This window comes from Cervus canadensis, chromosome 4 (assembly GCF_019320065.1).
Source record: "Cervus canadensis isolate Bull #8, Minnesota chromosome 4, ASM1932006v1, whole genome shotgun sequence".
In the NCBI taxonomy this organism is placed as follows: domain Eukaryota; kingdom Metazoa; phylum Chordata; class Mammalia; order Artiodactyla; family Cervidae; genus Cervus; species Cervus canadensis.
Genome location: NC_057389.1, coordinates 64702737 through 64725890, shown reverse-complemented (window position 1 = coordinate 64725890; position 23154 = coordinate 64702737). Strand labels below are relative to the sequence as shown.

The 23154-nt window shown below is 60.6% G+C and overlaps 1 protein-coding gene across 4 annotated transcripts; it reads left to right on the top strand.

The window, feature by feature from the left end:
• The first annotated feature begins 499 nt into the window (after positions 1-499).
• APC2 (APC regulator of WNT signaling pathway 2) lies at positions 500-22009 on the top strand. Of its 4 annotated transcripts, none has more exons than XM_043465590.1 (15): positions 500-578; positions 7231-7389; positions 7544-7634; positions 7728-7908; positions 8702-8810; positions 8936-9049; positions 9606-9683; positions 9839-9937; positions 10410-10800; positions 11305-11400; positions 13320-13459; positions 13809-13886; positions 14022-14138; positions 14443-14657; positions 16798-22009. In XM_043465590.1, the coding sequence occupies exons 1-15, from the start codon at positions 525-527 to the stop codon at positions 21710-21712; spliced, it is 6837 nt and encodes a 2278-aa protein (XP_043321525.1). In that variant the 5' UTR covers positions 500-524; the 3' UTR covers positions 21713-22009. The 4 variants fall into 4 exon arrangements, with proteins under 4 accessions (XP_043321525.1, XP_043321524.1, XP_043321526.1 ...); XM_043465589.1 differs by having other exon boundaries at positions 8933-9049; XM_043465591.1 differs by lacking the exon at positions 500-578 and adding an exon at positions 4090-4316 and having other exon boundaries at positions 8933-9049.
• The last annotated feature ends 1145 nt before the right edge of the window (positions 22010-23154 follow it).

Genomic DNA, 23154 nt, shown 5'->3' with positions numbered 1-23154 from the left:
CAGCGCCCAACTCAGAGCTCGCAGCCAGTGTTTGCTGAATGACTAATGAACCGAACGCGCCGTCCGGCCTCTGCGGGGACACCTTCCAAGCGAAGGGCGGCACCACCCCCGTGCCTACGAGATCTCCATCCTCCGTGGGACCCCTCCTACCGCGGCACTTCCCAACACCAACTTCCTCCGCAGCTCTCGTGAGAGCCCCTCCCGGCCTCTAGGGTTTCCCAACCGCGTCGGATCCCTGCCCCTCCCCCCTCCTCCGCTCACGCTGGTCCCGCCCCCACCTCCCTCCCTCCGGATCTCACACCACCCCTCCCAAGTCCTCAGACCTCGAGACCCCAGGCGCCCGCGCGGGTCCTCCAGGCCTCCCCTCTTTAGCCCCCTCGGCTTTAGAGACCCCGCCTGCTTGGATGTGTGACCCTGCCCCGCCCCTTGCTCCGCGCAGGCGCAGACGCCCTGGTCCTCTCCTCCCACCCCACCCCCAGCAGTCTAGGGGCGGGGCGCGGGCTGGTGGAGGTGGCCACAGCTCCATGGGGCTCCTGGGGCTGCTGAGCCTGCTGCACTCGGCCTTCTTCCGGGACCAGGTAGGCCGCGGGGGTCCAGGTCTAGTGGGTGGGGTCTGGCCGTGGGTGCGGCTGGGGCGCGTAGAGCCGCAGCCAGGGATGCAGTGAGGACGGCGAGGACTGTGGTCGTGGCATCAGGAGGCGTCGGGGCACGCGCAGTGAATCTCCGCGAGTCTGGGGTCTTGCGCGATCGCTGTGGAGACCGTTGCCAGGGAAACCGCCTCAGGTCTTTCTCAGGGCTGGGAGCCCCTCCCCCGCGCCGCAGTCAACCTCCCCCAACTCCCGGGTTTGCGCAAGCGCGGTCACCTCGTGCCCAGCGTAAAGCCTCCAAGAAAGACTTCCTCCAGACCCCTCCTCATTGAGCGGACCAGGAGACTGGTGGGAGAGGGAGGCTGCGGCTGGGGCGCGCTGTGCTGAAGCTCGACAAGCACAGGCGTCTGGAGGGACGTGCCACGCCCTGCACCTTTCCAGGCCTCAGTTTCCCCCTCTGGACGCCGAGCGTATGACTAACATCGCCCATGCTGATGTTAATACTAATGTCCATCCCACCGGGCCCGAGAGCTTTGCTACCTCTGACATCCGAATCCTGGGGCTCTAACATCCCCTCCTTAGGAGGAAACTGAGGCTGGGGGATGCAGCGGGGAGCCCCCAAGGTCATGCCTAGAGTTGGGCTGGAGCCTGAGCGTGGAGCGGATACGCCAGCACATGACACAGCCAGGAGGCCGGCGGGAGCTATCCACGGTGCTGACGGGCCGCGCGCCCGGCCCCTCCACTCCCGGGAAACTGAGGCCCAGAACCGCTGTCAGGAGACCGGGATTCAGGGACGCGGCCTGGCCCGGCAGGCTCCACCCCTCTCCCACCTCCAGTGGCATTTTCTCCTCACCTGTCAGGGCCCTGTTCAGTCACCCAACCTGAGCCCATCTCTGTGGTCTCATGACCATCTGGTGTCTTCCTGTTCCCACGCCCCTATCATCCAGCTCTGAGTCGGGGGCCACTTCTGGTTCCGTCTCCAGCTCCTGACACAGCTGAGGCTCAGTGGGGGAGGGCAGAGAATCAAGGCGGCAGAGATGCTCGAGGTCAGGCTCAGAAGATCCAAGAGTGAACCTGACTGTGTGCCGGACCAAGTGCTGAGGTGGGGGTGGGGAGAAGACAGCCCTGTGCACTAGGGGGTGCAGATGATAGCAGGGATGGAGACTGGGAGGGGACCCCCCCGCTAGACCTGGGCACTGCTTCTCAGCACCTCCCAAGACTGAGCCTGGGGTTCTGGGAGCCTCTGAGGGTTACGAAGGCTCTTGTGGTTCTAGAATTTCCAGTGATGCCACATTCTGGCTCTGCCTCAGAGATTTACAGGGTCAAGTCTTGGGTGATGTCAGCGACATGATGTTCCAGAGGCTTGGGGACAGGGCATTTTGCCTTGGGGTCTCAGCCCTCAATACTTCAGCCACCTGATGCAAAGAGCTGACTCACTGGAAAAGACCTTGATGCTTTGGAAATTTGAAGGCAAAATGAAAAGGGGGAGGCAGAGGATGAGATGGTTGGATGGCATCACTGACTCAATGGATATGAGTTTGAATAAACTCTAGGAGACAGTGAAGGACAGGGAAGTCTGGCGTGCTGCATGCAGTCCATGGGGTCGCAAAGAGACAGACATGACTTAGTAACTGAACAACAATCCAACCCTCATGTGCTCTAGCCTTCCAGGTCAAAGACACACCCAGAGTGGTGAGAAATGCCCAGGGAGGATCTAGTGGGACTCCTGCATGAATTTAGGCAACATGCTTCCTGCCCTGAGCCTCAGTTTGCCCCTGTGTATGAGGATAGGACTGGTCATTGGACCCTCCAAGTCCCTGCCAGCTCAAATGTTCTGGCTGAGGACAGTGCCATCTGAAACTGGGTGGGGGAGCTAAGACTTCATCCCATGGGGGTGGGGGCAGTGATTCTCCAACCCACCTCCCAGTGAACCAAGTGGGAAACTGAGGTCAGAGAGAGATGTGCCCAAGGTTGTAGAGGGGAGTCAAGGTGGAGCTGAAGCTGAGGTCCTGGGCTCTGCCTTCTCCCCACCCCCACTCAGCCCCAGGACTCCTCCATGGGGACTGCCCCTGCTCTAAAGGCCTCATCATTTTCCTGATCCAACCCTACCACCCTCTGTCCTCTGTGGCCCCACCAGATGCCTGTATGCCTCGAGTGGGCTCTGATCTTTCCTGGCTCCAAGCATCAGACCTGCTGTTCCCTCAGCCTGGAAAGCTTTTCCCTTCCTTAATCCCATGCCCAATTCTGATTCATCCTGAAAGGGCCCAGCACCCATGTCCTCTTCTCAGTGCAGCCTCCCCAGCCTCTGGAAGGACTTCTTCTGCCTGCTGCACCCCTCTTCTGAGCCCTGCAGGCTGGGGACAGCAATGTCCAGCTCTAGAGGCTCTGGGACAGTCAAGGTCTGCATCCTCTCAGGGCCCTCAGCATTGTCATCCCAGGATGGGGCACACGGGGCCTCCTGCAACTCACCCAACAGGAAACAATGTGGTCCTTGTGTCCTTGGCTGCCCCTCCTGTCCTGGCCTTCCTCGCACCAGCCCTTGCAAGGGCTGCAGCCACCATCCCATTTTACAGAGAAAGAAATGGGAGGGTCTCCAGGTGAATGACTGTTTGCTCTGGTCCCCCAGCCAGGAGAAGATGGAGGCAGGCTCGAAGCTGTGTTTTGTGGCCCTGGTGCCTCCTTCATAACTTTGGGCACCAGACAGCCTCAGCCGCAGCTACAGATTCAGCTTCTGGGTATTAAACCCTCAAGTGGCCTCCAGGGACTCATTGAGGATCTGATACAGCTGGGGATGGGTACTCTGGGGACCCCAGACCTACCCCTCCTCTGGCTTCCCTTATGCAAGGCTGAATTGTGGATTCTACCTGAGACAGAGTCAGAGAGATTCAGAGAAAGTCAGGGACAGAGGAATGTGGGGAGGGACATGGAGTCACGGAGGTGCTGACACACTCTGCTAAGGAAGCGGGGAGAAATACAGGGTCCCAGGTGCTCCCCAGCATGCCTGCCCACCCTCCAACTCACCTCCCTATGCTAGTCAGGACCCTCGAGGCCCTCCAGCTGTGTCCCCAGTCCTGGCCTGCCCTGACCCATTGGAACAAGGCCAGGCTGGATCCGTGGGGAAGGGCTTCCTGCCCCACCGCCCCTGGGGCGGCCCTCCCTCCACCCTGAGATTCTGATGTAACACCCAGGACTGGATGCTTTACTCTCAGATTCTTCAGATTCAGCCACTGCAGGTTCTAAGAGGCCATTTCACCCGGAAATGGAGTAGAGGACAAGAGGTCATGATCATTGGGGCGCTCCCTTTCCTTAGGGGGGTTCACCCACACACATACACCCCCTCCCCCCGAACCCTAGCGAAGGTCCGACGCCCCGCAGCCAGAGGCGGTCTCCGCCCCGGGCCGCCATTGGCTGTTGCCATGGCACCAGCCCATCTTCCCGCGCCGCCATTGGCCGCCGCGCCTGCATCCATCCCGCATCTTCCCCCGCTCGCGGTGGTCTCGTCCAGCGCCCTGAGCGGCGGCGCCGCCTGGCGAGGCCCAGACCGGGCTTTGTCCGCCCCGGAGCCCCCTGTCAGAGCCGCCGAAATCCCGGAGCCCTGGAACCTGGGCCCCGCTGCCGCCCCAGCCCTGAAAGACTGGGAGCTTGGGCGGGGCCGGCGTAGCAGCGCGGAGGGAGGAAGACCCAAGCCCTCCGCACCGCACCGCAGCCAGCCCAACCCAATGAAATAAAGTAAGCGGGCGCCTTCCTTGGGTGGAGGGCAGGGAGGGCAGCCTCCGCCTCGCCAGGAGTCTCCATCCTTTTCTCTCTGCCTTGCCTGTAAATACACAATGTGGAGACTCCATTTCTTCAGGGTGGAGCCAGAGGAGAAACTGTGTCCCAGGGAGCTAGGCGTCTGCGTCTCTGCAGCTGGTCCCATGCAAACACCCACTCACAGGTTTCAACACCCAGGCCTCCCAGAGTCTGCGGGCTGGCCAATGTGCCTAGGGGGATGCTGCTGCCTCTCTCTGGGTGTCAGTTGAATCAGAGGAAATGCGGCCTCTCGCTGCTCATTCAGACAAACCCCTAGCTGTAGGTGCTTTCCTGTTGGCGATGGAGATGTCTGATGCAGTCCCTCGAGGCAGCCTGGGATGAAGGGCAGGCAGGAGGGCTTCCAGGAGGAGGCTGCACTGTGAGGGATGGCAGGAGTCAGGAGAGGTGTTCTGGTCAGGAGAACTGCATGTGTCAAGGCCTGGGGTGGGGGGAGAAAGAGCTGCCAGGGGCAGTGACGTGGGGCCTCTGTAAAGGAGTCACAGCTTATGCTGAAGGCCCCAGGGAGCCCTGGAGGCATTGGCACAGGAGAGAAATGGGGTCCAGCTTGTGATTTTCCAAGTTCCCTCTGACTGTGTGTGAAAAGTGGATCGTGGGAGGCCAGGAAGGGGCTGGCGAGGATGCCCTGAGAGGGTCCCCCCAGGGCAGAGCTTGGGGTGGGTGATGGGAGTGTGGGGTTAGAGACCCAGGTTGGAATGAGAGGGGGGAGCCCAGCAGGTAGCCCAGCTGCCAAGTTCAGTCTGATGGGGACATAGCAGTAATTACTGGGTGTGAGGGGAATGAAAGGTCTGAAGTTCCACTGGGCCATTCCAGAAGAGCCCGTGAGGGCAGCCTTGGGAAGGGGCTGCAGGCGGGTTCTGGGTTTGGGGAATGGGAGGGTTATGCCCAGGACTACTGCTCCCCCTGGGTGGGCACATGTGGTGGCCTCCACCAGGACACAGGGCCCCCACTGGACCCCAGGGGTCTCACCGAAACTCCAGTCCTTCCTGATGCCCAGCTGGGACTCCTGGCTGAGTCATAGGCAGGATCATTACTGTGGTGGGAGGGGAAGCTGTGGTCTTCGGGCACCAGTCTCCCCCACCTGACATGCTGTCTCACATAGGACTGTCTTGTCTGCCTGTCACTTGTGGTTTGCTCCATGACAGCCATCCCACCTGGCCCTCTAGTCTCCCACAAGACAGGCCTGGCAGATTGAGTTCTCCCCATTTGTCAGATGTGCAAACTGAGGCTTGCAAAGAGGGCAGGGCTGGTATACCTCCAGCACTACCTGGACTTGTGAGCACTTGCAGGGCAGTGTCTGAGTTCCATGCATGCCTGGTGCATCCCCCACCCCCTGGCTCAGCTTCTCTTTCTGGGAACAATCTAATGGTGGTCGCCGAGACTCAGGACTGTGACAAGGTATCAGATGACAGAGCCAGGCATGCAGTAGATCCTCCGAGTGATTAGAAAGGACTGACTCCATGTCCTGCCTGGGGCCAAGCCCCTGCACCCCTACTCCAGGCTCAGCTGTGCCCTTGGGATCCCTAGGGTGAGTGGGGGGCTCCTTGGTGGGGGAGAGAGAGGAGAATGAGTGAAAAAGGGAATGAATGGATGCGGCCAGGTGGTGGAGGGGGAGGGGAGGGGGCAGGTGTGCCCCCCCCCTGCTGTGGGCAGGGGTGGCTGACTGATTGACTTGGGGAGGGGGCTCCTAGGGAGGAGGTGGCGGAGGAGATGAGCTGCCATTGGTGTGCCTCAGACAAAGGCGGAGGGAGGGGGCATGGGCTGATGGGAAGGGAACAAAGAGGGAAGGGGGGCTGGTGGTGGGATCGCACCGTCAGGAGGGCGAAGACAAGGGAGGAGGCACTGGCCAGCTGGATAGACGGAGGAGGTTGGGCCGAGTAAGGAAGGACAGCCAGACACACAAAGAAGCAAGCGGCGGTGGCCATGTGCTGGGGATGGGGCTGGAGGTCCTGGGGGCGACAGGGGCTAGCAGAGGGCTGACCAGAGGGGCACCGGGCCGAGCAGGTAGGTACTCTGGATCCAACCACTGCTTGAATGGGTGTTGGGGCTGCAGGTGTCCAGGTTCCAGACCCCTAGGTGATCCTCGCGGTTCTGGGTCTGTCTGTCCAACTGTACAGTTGCCAGGGCTCCACCATCAGCTTGTCCACCACTTTCTTAGAACCTTCATGGCATTCTTATTGTCCATCATCTGGGCCAGCTGGCAGTCTGTCCACTCAGCCTCTGGGCACCTGTGCTCATTCAGGAGAGGGTCTTGGTTTATCATCTGTCTGTCTGTCTGTCTCTGGCTGTGTGTCTAAGCCTGGTGGCATTGGGCTGGAGAGCCCACCTGCAAGTTTAAATTATCAGGTTGGGGACTACCTTGGTGGTCCAGGGGTTGAGACATAGCCTTGAATGCAGGGGGTGTGGGTTCAATCCCTGGTTGGGAAACTAAAGTCCCACGTGTCGTGGATTTGGCCAAAATTAATAATAATAATAAAATTAAATTGTCAGGCCATATGTCTGTCTAGCTGACTGTCTGTTTGTGTGTCCAGAAGCCCCCACAGTGAGGGCCAGCATCTGTCTGTGTGTCTTGTCTATTGGTCACTTTGGCTGTCTGTCTGAAAACCTGTCCAATGGCTCTGTCCCTCTGTCTCCTGTTGTCCCTGCCTGCCTGTGTCTGTCACCCCATCTGCCAGGTGGTCAGTCCCCCAGACTCCCTGGGCTAGCACCATTCTGCCTGCAACATCCAGCCACCCTGCCTGAGACCCACCCAGGGCTGGGTGGGAGGGCCAGAACCTAGGTCAGGGGCTGCCTCCTCCCCAGACCCTTGGATGATCCCTGTCTCCCACGGCCCCAGGCACTGCAGGAGCTGAAGATGACGAGCTCCGTGGCTCCCTATGAACAGTTGGTGCGGCAGGTGGAGGCCTTGAAGGCCGAGAACAGTCACCTGAGGCAGGAGCTTCGGGATAATTCAAGTCACCTGTCCAAGCTGGAGACAGAGACGTCAGGAATGAAGGTGTGAGGGGGAGGCGAGGCGAGGCAGAGGACACAGCCTGTGGCACAGGGACAAACACAAGGGATGGGTGGGCAGGACGAGGGCATCTAACAGATGGCCAGACCTGGAGCTCCCAGGCATCACCGACCGCTATCTTTCCTGCCTCCATCTTCAGGCAGTCCTGCAGCATTTACAGGGCAAGCTGGAGCAGGAGGCCCGTGTGTTGGTGTCCTCCGGGCAGACTGAGGTGCTGGAACAGCTGAAAGGTGAGGCACTGACCTGGGACTTCCTCTGCATACTGCGGGGAGGGGAGGCAGGGAGAGGTGCTTATCTTCACCTCTCTCTCCATGCCCACTCAGCGCTGCAGATGGACATCACCAGCCTGTATAACCTCAAGTTCCAGCCCCCAGCTCTGGCCCCCGAACCCACTGCCCGGACCCCTGAGGGAAGCCCAGTGCATAGCTCTGGGCCCTCCAAAGAGAGCTTTGGGGAGCTGAGCCGGGCCACCATTCGGCTCCTGGAGGAACTGGACCGGGAACGGTGAGATGGGGGGATCTCCACCCACCTTGTGAGCCCTCCTGCCCCCACCCCACCCCACCCACTGCCCCCAGGGGGCTGGTACCTCAGCCCCCTTCCCTGGCCCAACTGACCTCAACTGGAGGACAAAGAGGAGGGGGGTGTTCCTGCTGAGGGGAAGACTCCTGGGAGACGTCCCCAGGGGTCCCGGACACACAGGCATTGCCAGGGACAGGGCTGTGTCCGGTGCCAGGGCTCAGAGTCAGGCCTGGAGCCAGGGGGACTCAAGGCAATCTTTGTGGAGAAAGGGCTGCTGCCCAAGAAACCTGGGCCTGAGGCCAGAAGAAGGCAGGGTCTGGGTGCCTAGCTCAGCTGGGTCGTGTAGGGTCAGGTAGAACAGCTCTGGAGCAGGCTGGAGTTAACTCTATGCTTTGCTGTCTGACCTCAAGCAGGAACCCTAGCCCCTGCCAGCCTCAGACTTCTGCCCTGTAGAATGGGAATAACAGTGTCTCCGCACCAGACATGAAGAAGTCTGAGCCTCAAGTTTACCCTGTGTAGGCTAGAAAGCCATTATCCAGTATTGCAGAGGTGTTAACCTCTTCAGAGCCTCTCTCCGAGGATCACAGTTTACAAATGAGTTGCCTTTTTTACTTTCAATTAATTTCTGCACCCCATCCCCACCCCAGTCCCAGGAGTGCTATGGGCGCTGAGACTGCCACACTGCCTCTTAAACATGGCACCCAAGAAGTGTTCATTAAAATCAGGGTAGACAGCTCCCGGCCTGTGAGCCCGCGCCCACCGACCTGCCCTCCCCCAGGTGTTTCCTGTTGAATGAGATTGAGAAGGAGGAAAAGGAGAAGCTCTGGTATTACTCGCAGTTGCAAGGGCTATCTAAGCGCTTGGATGAACTCCCGCACGTGGAGACGGTGAGCTCCCCGGGCGGCCCAGGGGTCCACAGGGCCCCGCCTACGGCGGGGGGCGTGGAGCGGAGGTGGAGGCCCCTCCCCTTCCCGGGAGCCCCCTCACGGGGCCCGTCCGCCCCTCCCAGCAGTTCTCGATGCAGATGGATCTGATCCGGCAGCAGCTGGAATTCGAGGCTCAGCACATCCGCTCGCTGATGGAGGAGCGCTTCGGCACCTCGGACGAGATGGTGCAGCGGGCGCAGGTACGGCGCGGGCGGGCCAGTGCACCAGTGGGCGAATCAGAGCGCAGACCTTGTGGGAGGAGTCTGGGTTAGTGCGGGGTTATATACCTGTGGGCGAATCAGAGAGCAGAGGCTCCTGTGGGTGGTGCCTGTCGCAGGGGGCAAAGCCACAGCTAGAGCGGGTTTAGGCCGGACCCAGCACAGAGGGCAGAGTCCCCGGGCGATGGGGACGGAGAGGACAGTGCGAGGAACCGAGTCTGAACAAGACTTGGGCGTTGCCAGTCAAATTGAGGGACCAAGTCAGAAAGTTGAGTGTGTCTGGAGGGTAGACAGGGGTCTAAGTTTTGGGCGGGTCAAGAGTCCGGGGTTAAGGGTTGGACCTTGGGTGGGGCCAGGAAGTGAGTGGAGTCAAGTAACTGGGTGGGGTTTAGAGTGGGAGGGCCACATCGAGGAAGAAGCCCAGGGTCAGAGCCCAGGGGCTTTGACAGTGGGTGTGGCCGATTTGAGCTGAGGGCGGGGCCATATTGGGACGTGCGCGGAGTCGGGATTTCCACAGCGTGCATTTTCTCCCACTCAGATCCGTGCTTCCCGCCTGGAGCAGATAGACAAGGAACTGCTGTCCGCGCAGGACCGGGTGCAGCAGACTGAGCCCCAGGTACCAGGGCGGCGGAGCTAGAGCCCTAGTAGGTGATGACAGCCAAGGCAGTAAGGGAACCCCCAGGGCCCTGCCCCCACTACGTTGTCATGGCAGCCTGAGAGCTTTGTATGGTGCCCCTGGGCGGAAACCACAGGCCTGGCGCTCTCCCACAGGCCTTGCTGGCAGTGAAGTCGATGCCCATGGACGAGGACGCCGAAAATGAGGTCCCCACGCACCCTGAGGATGGTGCCCCTCAGCCGGGCAACAGTAAGGTGAGGGGGAGTCCAGGTCGGGGGATGCTCACAGGCGGGGTGGAGGGATGGCGGCAGCTTGGTTGGGATACACTGTGAAGTGGGTCCTGCACCCCTACTGCATTTGAAGGCCCTTCCTCCCCAGACCGCCATAAAGCTTATCCAGGTGTGGGATGGTCACCCTGAATTGGAGTGCTTGGTGAGGCTGGGTTGTAGTCTGGAGCCTGGCGTTGGTGTGGCTACCTGTCCTATATATTTGGAGGGCATGCTAGCTTAGGAGTACCCGTGATGCCGGTGGGATGGGCCTTTGGCCCTCACGGACTGGGGGCGTCTCTGCAGTAGGGTGTATGTGTGTGTTCTCTGGGAGGATGCAGGGTGAGCGAGGGCTAGCATGATGGGACTCCCTTGTTTAGGGGGAGTCACCAGGGGCTGGGGGACTGTCCCTGGCTGGGGAGTGCAGGCTCCCCACCCTGACATCTCCTGCCCCTCGCAGGTGGAGGTGGTCTTCTGGCTCCTGTCCATGCTGGCAACGCGGGACCAGGAGGACACGGCGCGGACGCTGCTCGCCATGTCCAGCTCACCCGAAAGCTGCGTGGCCATGCGCCGCTCAGGCTGTCTGCCGCTGCTGCTGCAGATCCTGCATGGCACTGAGGCCGGGGCTGGGGGTCGCAACGGGACCCCCGGGGCTCCGGGAGCCAAGGATGCGCGCATGCGCGCCAACGCAGCACTGCACAATATTGTCTTCTCTCAGCCCGACCAGGGGCTGGCACGCAAGGAGATGCGCGTGTTACACGTGCTGGAGCAGATCCGCGCCTACTGCGAGACCTGCTGGGACTGGCTGCAGGCCCGGGATGGCGGGCCTGAGGGCGGCGGTGCCGGTGCTGGTGAGTGCGCATCCTGGGCTCCCCGCGGGGCAGGGCAGGGCAGCACCCTGGGGTGTCAGGGGCCTCTGGCTTCTCCTGGGCACCTGCTTTGTGCCTGGCGCTGGCTGAGGTCTCATGGGAACCTGTGAAGATAGACTGGTGAAGGGACAACCACGAACAACCCAGGCCGCAGGGTAGATGTTCAAGAAACCATGGATTGTAGGCAACCCTCTAAACGTGAGTGCAGAGTTTGAGATTCCTAGCTTTTGTGGCTGATTGCAAAGTTAATTTCCAATGCTGAGCACCAGACTGGGTGAGGCAGGTCGCTCCTTGTTCACTTTAGAGGTTCTGTGAAGGAGGCCCCTCTACTCCGGGAGTGACTCCCACAAGCCCAGCGCACAGCACTTTGAAAAACTCTGGGGTTTTGGCAGGCCTGCAGAGTGCAGACCGCAGGGAGGGGCGGGGACGCACCAGGTAACATCTCCGGGAGTGGGAGGGCTCTGACCATGGTCCTTGTGCCTACAGCGCCGGTGCCCATCGAGCCGCAGATCTGTCAGGCCACCTGCGCCGTCATGAAGCTGTCCTTCGACGAGGAATACCGCCGTGCCATGAATGAGCTGGGTGAGTGTCCCTCATCTACCCTTGCCCCCGATCTGGTCCAAGGTCTCCAGGCCTCCTCCAGCGCAGGGCAGGCTCTGGGCCCTAGTGGTCCTGGGACTCAGGCAATGGGGGTAGGGCTGGGAAAGTCAGGAGCTGAGGTGAATCTAACCTACCAGTGGTCAGGGCGGGGCGACCCTGTGAAATTTTAGGTTTGGGAATATTACATCTTTTTCCTAACGAAGGTCCGTTGAAATGTTGGAAACAGAAATACCAAGGGCGCAAATTACATTCATCTGCTTCATTTTACTCTAATACAAAATGAGGCACATACCTCTCACCTGGCAGGTGATCGGAGCACTCAGAAGTTCCCTAAGGTCTCACATGGTATGACAATGTGGGGTGAGGGGCAGGGTGGGGGGCATCTGGAGCAGTGGCCACTTTACAAGAGGGCACAGCTCTTGAGGCTTTCCTCTCTTGGCTGTTCCACAGACCCCTGGGGGTTACCAAGTCCCCTCCAGGAGGCCTGAAAGGTCACTTATTTGATGAAGTTAAGATATGATTTACCTTCTCCCCTCTTGTGGGCATGGTGTGTGCAATGCAATTTAACAGGCACTGGTACTCTGAGGACCCCTGGGCTGTGCATTCTGGGCTTATAAGATTTCTCCATTTTAATTTATAGTATGGTAAATATTTGTTATTGGAGTATGGTTGATTTATAATGTGTTGGTTTCAGGTGTAAATTGATTCAGTTATATATATTCTTTTTAAATTCTTTTCCATTATGGCTTATCACAGGATATTGAATATAGTTCTCTGTGCCATAGAGTAGGACCTTGTTGTGTATCCATCCTGCACATAATAGCTTACCTCTGCCAACCGCAGCCTCCCACTCCATCCTTCCCCTTTGGCAACCACAAATCTGTTCTCTGTGTCTGTGAGTCTGTTTGGTAGATAGATTCATTTGTCATATTTTAGATTCCACATTAAGTAACATCATATGGCTTTTGTCTTTGTCTTTCACAGAAAATCTCTAGTTGCATCCATGTTGCTGCAAATGGCAATATTTTGTTCTTTTTTGTGGCTGAGTAATATTCCACTATATATATAAATATATAGGCTCCTAGGAGTGGATTTTTAAGATTAAGAAGCAAAAAGGCTTTGGATACCCCCCTCAACTTTGAATTATGTATCTCAACATTTTTTTCATTCTGCTATGCACATTACACACACACAGGGTCCCTTTGGAAGCTTGTGGGTTTGTGTTGCTGAGCCCCTTCCCCAGGATGGCCCCCACTGCTGTGTTCATGAGCAAAAGCACTTCACAGTCCTGAGAAGGATCCCATTGCTGAGCGAGGGGAAGGGCCGTGTGTGTCTGGGTTCCTGTACCTTTTGACCATCACCGTCCACATTCGTGAGAACCCTGTGTCCTAGTGAACAGAGGGTTGTGTGTGGGGGCCATGAGCAATGGCTCCTGAGCATATGCCATCTGGTCCGTCCTGGGGACGTGGCAGGGCACAGCCTCCCGCCCTGCCCTCAGTGGTTCGCCGTCTAATGGTTTTGAGACTTCTTGTTTGGGAAGTTGGGGGGCTTCCCTGAGGAAGTGACTCTTCAACAGAAGGGGACGCAGGAAACTGGGTGGACAGTGGGGAAGAGCACCCGGGCAGAGGGAATAGCACATGCAAAGGCTCTGTAGTTGGACCACGTGTGACTGGAGACTGAGAGTGGAAAGGAGGCAGGCGTGGAGGCACAGGGCACCGAGGGGAAAGGCAAGCCTGCCAGCAGGCTATCTGGAGGAGGTGTCCTCAGAGTCAGGTTTCAAAAGTAGGCTTGAGGAGAGCAGACTGGGGGTGGGAGAGAAGGGAGGGTGTATAGCAGAGTGACCTGTGAGGCGGGATGGCTGGGGGCACCTGACCACCCTTGCACTGCCGGGACCCCCACAGGTGGGCTGCAGGCAGTGGCGGAGTTACTGCAGGTTGACCATGAGATGCACAAGATGACCCGGGACCCTCTCAACCTGGCCCTGCGCCGATACGCCGGCATGACCCTCACCAACCTCACCTTCGGGGACGTCGCCAACAAGGTGCCTGGGTGGGTGGGTCGGCCTCACCAGGCCCAGAGTAGCACTGAGCTGTGGGACAGGTGGGGAGACTGAGGCCCAGCTTCTCCCTCAACCAGGCCACTGTCCTCTTGGCCACACTGCCCTGTGGGCTAGGGGGCCTCTGGGTTGTGGATGGAGGGCTGCGGGGGAGACCAGTATTTGCACCTGCCTGAGCCTCAGGCTCATTTGGGCAATGAAGTGACTGCTCCCCTCCCTCCATGGTGGTGAAGATGGGGGTGGGGTTCAAGCTCCAGCACATTGCAAGTGCTTGGTTAACACTCGCCCCACCTGTCCCCCCCGACATGGCATGACTTCCCTGTGCCCACCACAGGCTGCACTGTGTGCCCGCCGGGGCTGCATGGAGGCCATTGTCGCCCAGCTGGCATCAGAGAGTGAGGAGCTGCACCAGGTATCAGGAGGCTGTGGGAACACTGGGGGGGGAGGTGGAGGGCATCCCCTGCGCTTTGCTGTGTGCCGGCTGCTGCAGGCCTTTAGGGTGGGAGCCTGGCCCAGGCCCACCCTGCCTGCCCTGCCCCGCCCCCAGGTCGTGTCTAGCATCCTGCGCAACCTGTCCTGGAGGGCTGATATCAACAGCAAGAAGGTGCTGAGGGAGGTGGGCAGCATGACTGCCCTGATGCAGTGCGTCCTGCGAGCCACTAAGGTGGGTGTCGAGTGGGGCGGCTGGGAGGCGGGGCAGCCAGGGTGGGCAGGAGGCACTGGCGGCGAGTTCTCCACCTGGGGGGAAACCAAGTCAGACAACCCACTGCTTGGCAACAGGCCCACGCCTGGGGCTTCCAACATTGCCGCTCAGAGAACCTGTCATAGCTGACTCCATTACTTGTTAGTTAAATTTGAAAACGCATCTGGGTATCTCACGTGGGTGCCTCTGGGGAGAGGGCCTGGTGAGTGGGCTGTGTTGTCCCCCCTACATTGTTGACCCCCTGCTGCTCCTGCCCTGCACCCAGGAGTCCACCCTGAAGAGCGTGCTTAGCGCCCTGTGGAACCTCTCGGCGCACAGCACGGAGAACAAGGCGGCCATCTGCCAGGTGGATGGTGCCCTGGGCTTCCTGGTGAGCACACTGACCTACAAGTGCCAGAGCAACTCGCTAGCCATCATCGAGAGCGGTGGCGGCATCCTGCGCAATGTGTCCAGCCTCATCGCCACCCGTGAGGACTACAGGTCAGTTGGGGGCAGGGAGAGGGGGTGGGAGGGGTCCCCGTTGGGAGGGGGGAAGGAGGTGTGGGGGAAGGGAGTGGGGAATGCTGGGGTCAGAGGAAGGAGATGTGGGGGGCACTGGGGCGGGGCTTGAGGAAAGAAGGGAAGGAGGGGGGTGCTGGGGGGTGGAGGAAGGTGTAAGGGGTGCTGGAGCGCTGGGGGTAAAGAGGTGGGGGGAGGGAGTGGGGGCACTGGAGTGGGGCTGGCAGCTCCCCCTCTGCAGTAAACTCCCCCTCTGCAGTAAACTCCCCGGGGAGCCTTACCTTCTCCTGCCAATGAGTCATCTAGATGGCCCCCTAGGTGCTATTTTTCGTATAAATATATCCCCAATACTACATGGGATATACTTGTACTACATCTTAAACTAGCTTTGTAAAAATAAACATAATATTCAAGTAATATTAATAATACTTGTTCTTTATTAAAATGTTATTCACTATGTAATAAGTAACTTACTAGGTAACATTAACAACAAGCTTCAATACTTCAACAACAATACTTCACTATGTGAACAGACATAACTTTTAAAAGTATATCCCAAACTCTGCATGTGATATACTTGTACTAAATTTTAAATTAACTCAGTAAAAAATACATAATTTTCTAAATAACATTAATAATAAATACTTGCTCTTTATTAAAATATTCATTAAGTAAAATAATACCTATTCTTCATTAACATATTTATTTCCTACTATAACATATTGCATACTTATATTGAATTTTAAATGAATTTATTAAAATAAAAATGCACCACTTTCTAAATAATAGTAATAAAAACTTGTTCTTTATTAATTTCACTTATTAATATTACTAATAAGCAATGCTTCTGATATATGAAATTACATAACTTTTAAAAAGTATACATCTAAGTATATCCCAAATATTGCATGGGATATACCTGTGCTGAAGATTTTATCAGTTAAAACATTAAGAAACAATACTTAGATTTCTGTTTCCTTTTAATACTATCTTTGTGTGTGTGTGTGCTTAGTCACTTAATTGTGTCTGACTCTCTGAGACCCCATGGACAGGGGAGCCTGGTGGGCTACAGTCCATGGGCTTCTCTGTCCATGGGATTTCCCAGGTAAGAATACTGGAGGACATTGCCATTTCTTTGTCCAGGGTCTCAATCCAGAGGTTGAATCCACCTCTCCCATATTGGCAGGTGGATTCTTTACCACTAGCGCCACCTGGGAAGCCCCCAATACTATTTTCAGTATATCCCAAATATTACATGGGATAAGTAAGTGTAAGCATTAGTCGCTCAGTTGTGTCCGACTGTTTGCGACCCCATGCAGTATAGACCTCCAGGCTCCTGTGTCATGGAGTTTTCCAGGCAAGAATACTGGAGTGGGTTGCCATTCACGTCTCTAATTACATGGGATATACTGGTGCTAATGACCTTACCCCAGTAGAGAATTCCCTGGCGTGCAGTGGTTAGGACTTGGTGCTTTCATTACCGAGGTCCCGGGTTCAGTCATCCCTGGTGGGGGAAATAAGATCTCACAAGTCATGGAGTGGACAGAAAAAAAAAAAAGTCTTATCAAGCAAAATAAAACATTTTATCTACTACTAATGCTAATAATAAATAGTACTTGGTATCTTTAGAAACAAACAGAAATCTCTAGTATAGGTATATAGAGATATACTACACACTACTATACGTAAAATAACAAGGACCTACTGTATAGCACAGCGAATTCTACTATAGTAACATAGATGCGAAAAGAATCCGAGAAAGAATGTATAAAGGTATAACAGAACCACTTTGCTGTACGTCTAAAACTAACAACATTGTAAGTCAACTATACTCCATTATAGAATAAAAATTTTTTAAAATGAGTTAACTAAATTTGACTTTACCTGAGTATTAATAACGAATTAATAGTACTGTTTAATAGTTTGATATTAATAAAAGCTTTGGCACAAGTACATCCCACCCAATGTTTGGGATACACTTACACTAAGAATTTAGCCCTGTTTTTGAAATTCGAAGTTACCTGGGCATCTTCTGTTTGGATTTGCCCCATCCTGCCGGGGAGGGTGGTGGGCCGTGTCCAGGTTGGGCGGGGCCTGACGCGCTCCGCCCCGCCTCCCGCAGGCAGGTGCTGCGCGACCACAACTGCCTGCAGACGCTGCTGCAGCACCTGACGTCGCACAGCCTGACCATAGTGAGCAATGCGTGTGGCACGCTCTGGAACCTGTCGGCCCGCAGCCCTCGCGACCAAGAGCTGCTGTGGGACCTGGGCGCCGTGGGCATGCTGCGGAACCTGGTGCACTCGAAGCACAAGATGATCGCCATGGGCAGCGCCGCCGCGCTACGCAACCTGCTGGCTCACCGGCCTGCCAAGTACCAGCCAGCGGCCACCGCGATCTCCCCGGGCTCCTGCGCGCCCAGCCTGTACGTGCGCAAGCAGCGCGCGCTAGAGGCCGAGCTGGACACACGGCACCTGGCGCAGGCGCTTGACCACCTGGAGAAGCAGGGCCTGCCGGAGGCCGAGGCCGTCTCCAAGAAGCCCCTCCCGCCCCTGCGCCACCTGGACGGCCTGGCCCAGGACTACGCCTCTGACTCGGGCTGCTTTGACGACGACGATGCGCCCTCCCTGGCCGCTGCCGCCACTGCCGCAGAGCCCGCCAGCCCCGCAGTGCTCTCCCTCTTCCTGGGCAGCCCCTTCCTGCAGGGCCAGGCGCTGGCCCGAGCCCCGCCCACCCGCCGAGGAGGCCTGGAGGTGGAGAAGGAGGCCTGTGGGGAGGCAGCCGTGGCAGCTAGGGCCAAGGCCAAGCTGGCGCTGGCGGTGGCTCGCATCGACAGGCTGGTGGAGGATATCTCGGCCCTGCACACCTCCTCTGACGACAGCTTCAGCCTCAGCTCCGGGGACCCTGGGCAGGAGGCCCCGCGAGAAGGCCGTGCCCAATCCTGCTCACCTTGCAGGGGACCTGAGGGGGGGCGGCGGGAAGCGGGCGGCAGCCGGGCTCACCCACTGCTGCGGCTCAAGGCAGCCCACGCCAGCCTTTCCAATGACAGTCTCAACAGCGGTAGCACAAGTGATGGGCACTGTCCTCGTGAGCACTCACGGCCCTGCTCACTGGCTGCTCTGGCTGAGCACCGAGAGGGGCCCCCACGTGGCCAGGCGCGGCCCAGCCGGCTCGACCTCAACCTGCCCGGCGGCCAGGCTGAGCCTGAGGCCCGGGATGCCAAGGCCACAGACGCCCACGTGCGTACCATCAAGTTGTCGCCCACCTACCAGCATGTGCCGCTGCTGGAGGGTGCCACCAGGGTGGGTGCAGGGTCCCTGGCCCCCGGGGCCCGGAAACAGGCCTGGCTGTCCACAGAGGGCCTGAGCAGTGTGCCTGAGAAGCTAGCGGTCGAGAAAGCACCCCTCTGCCTGTCCCGCTGCAGCTCGCTGTCCTCGCTGTCCTCAGCTGGCCGCCCGGGGCCCAGCGAGGCTGGGGACCTAGACGAGAGTGACTCTTCCCTGGAGGGGCTGGAGGAGGCTGGCCCTGGTGAGGCAGAGCTGGATGGGGCCTGGAGGGGCCCGGGGGCCACCTCCCTGCCCATGGCCATCCCGGCACCCCAGAGGGGTCGGGGCCTGGGGGTGGAGGATGCCACACCGTCCAGCTCCTCTGAGAACTGCATACAGGAGACACCGCTGGTGCTGAGCCGCTGCAGCTCAGTCAGTTCACTGGGCAGCTTCGAGAGCCCGTCCATTGCCAGCTCCATCCCCAGTGACCCGTGCAGCGGACTGGGCAGCGGCACGGTCAGCCCCAGTGAGCTGCCTGATAGCCCCGGGCAAACCATGCCACCGAGCCGTAGCAAGACACCGCCGCTGGCCCCAGCACCACCAGGCGAGCGGGAGGCCACCCAGTTCAGCCTGCAGTGGGAGAGTTACGTGAAGCGCTTCCTGGACATTGCCGACTGCCGGGAGCGCTGCCGGCTGCCCTCCGAGCTGGACGCAGGCAGCGTGCGTTTCACCGTGGAGAAGCCCGACGAGAACTTCTCGTGTGCCTCCAGCCTCAGCGCACTGGCCCTGCATGAGCTCTATGTGCAGAAGGACGTGGAGCTGCGGCTGCTGCCCCCTGCGTGCCCAGAGCGTGGCAGTGGAGGAGGCGGAGGCCCGGGGCACCGCCGACGGGACGAAGCCAGTGGCTGTCTGGAAGGGCCGGTGTCCACTGATCAGGAGCTGGAGCTGCTGCGTGAGTGCCTGGGTGGGTCCGTGCCTGCCCGGCTCCGCAAGGTGGCCTCGGCACTGGTGCCTGGTCGCCGCGCGCTGCCTGTGCCGGTCTACATGCTGGTGCCTGCCCCGGCCCATGAGGACGACTCCTGCACTGACTCGGCCGAGGGCACTCCAGTCAACTTCTCCAGCGCCGCCTCCCTCAGCGACGAGACCCTGCAGGGACCCCCCAAGGATGGTGGGCGTTTGGATGGGCAGAAGCCCGCGGGTCGTGCCGCCCCCACCAGGCAGCCTGCTGGGCAGCGGCACAGGGTGGGGAGCATGGGCCGGAGCACAGAGCAGCCCCGGGGGGCTGGCAGGAGCCGGGCAGGGCTGGAGCTGCCCCTCCGCCGGCCCCCAAGCACCTGCAGGGACAGCCTGCGGGACAGCTCCCGCCCAGGCCGGGAGCATGGGGATGGGGCTCTGCAGTCTCTGTGCCTCACAACGCCCACTGAGGAGGCTGTGTACTGTTTCTATGGCAATGACTCAGATGAGGAGACGGCCACAGCAGTCACAGCAGCACCCCCACGGCGGGCATCCGCGATCCCCCGGGCGGTGAAGAGGGAGTGCCCAGCTGGTGCCAGGAAGGAGGTGCAGGCTGTGCCCAAGGCTGCACCCAAGGCGGCACCGCCTGCCCGGGCCCAGCCCAGCCTCATTGCAGATGAGACACCACCATGCTACTCCCTGAGCTCCTCCGCCAGCTCCCTCAGCGAACCTGAGCCCTCCGAGTGCATGGCCAGCCGGCCCCGGGTCCACAAGCCAGGGCTCACCAAGGACCTGGGCCCCGGGGGCAGTAAGGATGGCACCCCCAGCCCGCAGGCCGAGGCAGAGCTGCTCCAGCGCTGCATCGGCTCAGCCTTGCCCAGGCGCCAGCCCCAGGTGTCTGGCCCAAGGCGCCGCCCACCCCGAGAGGCCCAGCCAAAGGAGCGTGCAGCAGAAGGGCCCCGGGAGCGCAGTGAGGAGGCGGCCAGCTCAGACCATGCCTCAGACCTGGATAGCATCGAGTGGCGTGCCATCCAGGAGGGCGCCAACTCTGTTGCCACATGGCTGCACCAGGCCGCAGCGGCGGCTGCCCGCGAGGCCTCCTCAGAGTCTGATTCCGTTCTGTCCTTTGCAACAGGGCAGTCGGTGGGTTCCACCCTGCAGCCCACCCTGCATAGGAAGGGGCGTCAGCCAAAGGCAGAGAGCCAGCCAGGTGGTGCCCTGCGGCCAGAGAAACCAGAAGGGGCCCTCACCCAGCGCAGCAGCAGGCCGGAGAAGCTGCGTGGCACTCAGAAGGCCCCGAATGGGGTGCCGGCGGTGCTCCGGGGACATACAGTGATCTACATGCCCAGTCCGGCCACCCGGGCACAGTCCAGAGGTGCCCCTGGTTCCCGCATTGCGGCAAGAAAGATGGGAGCCCCCAGCCCCGTGCAGCCGGCGGCCCCCACCAAAGCCCCCAGCACAGGGCAGCAGCGGTCTCGGAGCCTGCACCGGCCTGGCAAGATCTCAGAGCTGGCAACGCTCAGTCCCCCGCAGAGAAGTGCCACACCACCAGCCCGCCTTGCCAAGACCCCGTCGTCAAGTTCCTCTCAGACCTCACCGGCCTCCCAGCCTCTGCCCAGGAGGTCGCCCCCTGCTGCCCAGCCTGCAGGGGCCCTGCCCGGCCCCAAGGCCTCCCCAGTGCCCAAGACTCCAGCAAGAGCCCTGCTGGCCAAGCAGCACAAGACGCAGAAGTCACCCGTGAGAATCCCCTTCATGCAGAGGCCCGCCAGGCGGGGGCCGCCGCCCTTGGCTAGGGCAGCCCCGGAGCCAGGCCCTAGGGTCCGGGTGGGCGCAGAAAGGGGCCCTGCAACCCGAGGGGGCCGCCTGGGCCTGGTGCGCGTGGCCTCCGCCCGCTCTAGCGGCAGCGAATCCTCCGAGCGCTCGGGTTTCCGGCGGCAACTGACCTTTATCAAGGAGTCGCCGGGTCTGCTCCGCCGCCGACGCTCGGAACTGTCAGCACCCGAGGCCACCAACCCGACCACCCAGGCTGACTCGCCCTGCCGCGGCCGGCCAGCACTACCCGCTGTCTTCCTCTGCTCCTCGCGCTGCGATGAGCTGCGGGCAGGCTCCCAGCAGGCCCCGGCCCCGCAGCGGGCCCCCGCGGCCCGGCCCCGCCCCAGCGAGCGGCAGCCTCGGCGCACCAGCTCCGAGAGCCCGTCCCGCCTGCCCGTCCGCACGCCGGCCACCGGGCCCGAGACGGTCAAGCGCTATGCCTCCCTACCCCACATCAGCGTGGTCCGCAGACCGGATGCCACCAGCCCCGAACCTGCAGCGGACGCCACCCGCCGCAGCAGCGCAGGGGAGGCCGGGCCGCTGCCCAGGGTGGCCGCGCCGGGCACCACGTGGCGCCGCATCCGGGACGAGGACGTCCCGCACATCCTGCGGAGCACGCTGCCCGCCCGAGCACTGCCGCTGCTGGGCTCCCCGCCAGAGGACGGCCCGGCCGGCCCGCCGCAGCGCAAGACCAGCGACGCCGTGGTCCAGACTGAGGACTTCGCGGCCGCGAAGACCAACTCCAGCACGTCCCCGTGCATGGAGAGCAGGGCTCCCCCCCAGGCCACGGTCGGCGGCCCCACCTCCCTTCTTGGCAGCGACGTGGACGGGCCGCCCGCCAAGGCGCCCGCCCCCACCCCCTTCGTCCCCGCCAGCCGGCAAGGCTCCCCCAGCCGCTCCGCCCGCGTCCCCCCCTTCAACTACGTGCCCAGCCCCATGGTGGCGGCCACCGCTGACTCCGCCGTGGAGAAGGCCCCCACCCCCGTCCCCACCAGCCTCCTGGAATAGTGGCCAGGACTGGACTTCCAGAACATCCTCTCCTGGCCCAGGGCCGTCTGGCTGCCCCGAGGGTGGTCCCAGGACCCGCCTGCCACCACCCCCCCCAGGGCCCCGCCCTCCGAGCCTCACCCCTGCCCACACGGGCCTCGCACTCACGCGTAGACGCTTGCTTTTGAGCTAAGGAAGCTTCTGGAGGAAAGTAAGCTGCGGGCTGGAGCGCGCGTCACCGCAAGGGGGCGCCCACGAGGCGCCCGCACGGAGACCACCCTCCTGGCACGGGCGGTCCTCAGCGGTGCCCTTCTGGGTTCCTGGCCCTGCCGGGCCCGGCGTTAGCACCACACTTGCTCCCCTCCCCTCTGGGGAACGCATGGGGGTAGGGAGGGAATGACAGTGCCCGCCGAGGTGGGGACGGGGCTGAGAGGGTGGCGGCTGCAGGAGCCTGCCAGGCGGGGGGCGGGGGTGGGGTGGGGTGGGGGCGGAGGCGGCTGCGCATGCGCAGGAGAAAGCCTGTAATTACAGGCAGGGCCAGGTAATTGGTTAACTACGACTTAGCTGGTATGTTTTCCGTCTCGGCCTCAGCTGGGGGCGTGCGGGAGGGGCGTGTCTGCGCCCGGCAGAAAGGCCACCCCAACCCCAGACAGACACGCGCAGGGAGCCTGGAGCACCCCGAAACTGGTCGGGGCCGTTGGGGACACAGGGCGTCCCCGCAGTACTCGTAAGGAACCAGTAGAGGCAGGCGTGCCGGGAGGGTCGTGGCTGAGGAGACCGAGAAACGGAGGGGAGGCCGGGGCCTACCCAACCGCCCAGTAGCCAGGCCTGGACCACGGGACCTGGACCGCACTCTGCGGGAAGTGCTCCCCGCGGGCGCTTGCCCGGTCCCAGGCCTTTGCCTTTCACCCTGAGTCCTTTTCCTTGGATCTGCGGGCTCCGTGGGGCGTGGCATCCTCCCGGGGGCCAGCACACCTGCCCGAACAGCCGATCTCCCTTCCCTGAGGAGCCCGGCTGTGGGCGAGAGCCGGGAGCTGCTCTCAGCCGTCCTATGGATCTGCAGTCACACCGCCCTGCCGGGCTGCTCTGGGGGCCGGAGACAGTGTGCCGGTTGCTATCCCTTCTCTGGGAGGAGGGGGGCAGAGCCAGGTGGAGAGGAGGTGCTGAAGGAGCCCTGCCTCCGCCCCCCTCGGACGCCGTGCTGCCGCTCCTTAAGACACACGCTGCTACATCGAGTCCCGCAGGCCAGGGGCTCGGCTTGAGGGCCAGGGGCGGAAGCAGGACTCAGGAAGGGCTGCACCACGTACTACTCCTGCGGAGTGCGGTGGGGACTGAGCAGGCACTAGAACAGCCACTGCTGACCCTGAGGCCCCTCTCCAAGGCGGATAAGACACTCCTCTGCAAACGGCTGCTCCCATCCTGTCAGTAGCCAGGAGGGGAGGAGGGAGTGGCCTTCTGAGCTC

Bases quoted from the DNA above. Each gene is read 5' to 3' on its own strand.
- APC2 (XM_043465589.1), top strand. From the start codon at position 525: ATGGGGCTCCTGGGGCTGCTGAGCCTGCTGCACTCGGCCTTCTTCCGG. The intron at 7,909-8,701 runs GTGAGATGGGGG...GCCCTCCCCCAG, and splicing joins GAGGAACTGGACCGGGAACG to GTGTTTCCTGTTGAATGAGA. The intron at 14,139-14,442 runs GTGGGTGTCGAG...CCCTGCACCCAG, and splicing joins GCGTCCTGCGAGCCACTAAG to GAGTCCACCCTGAAGAGCGT.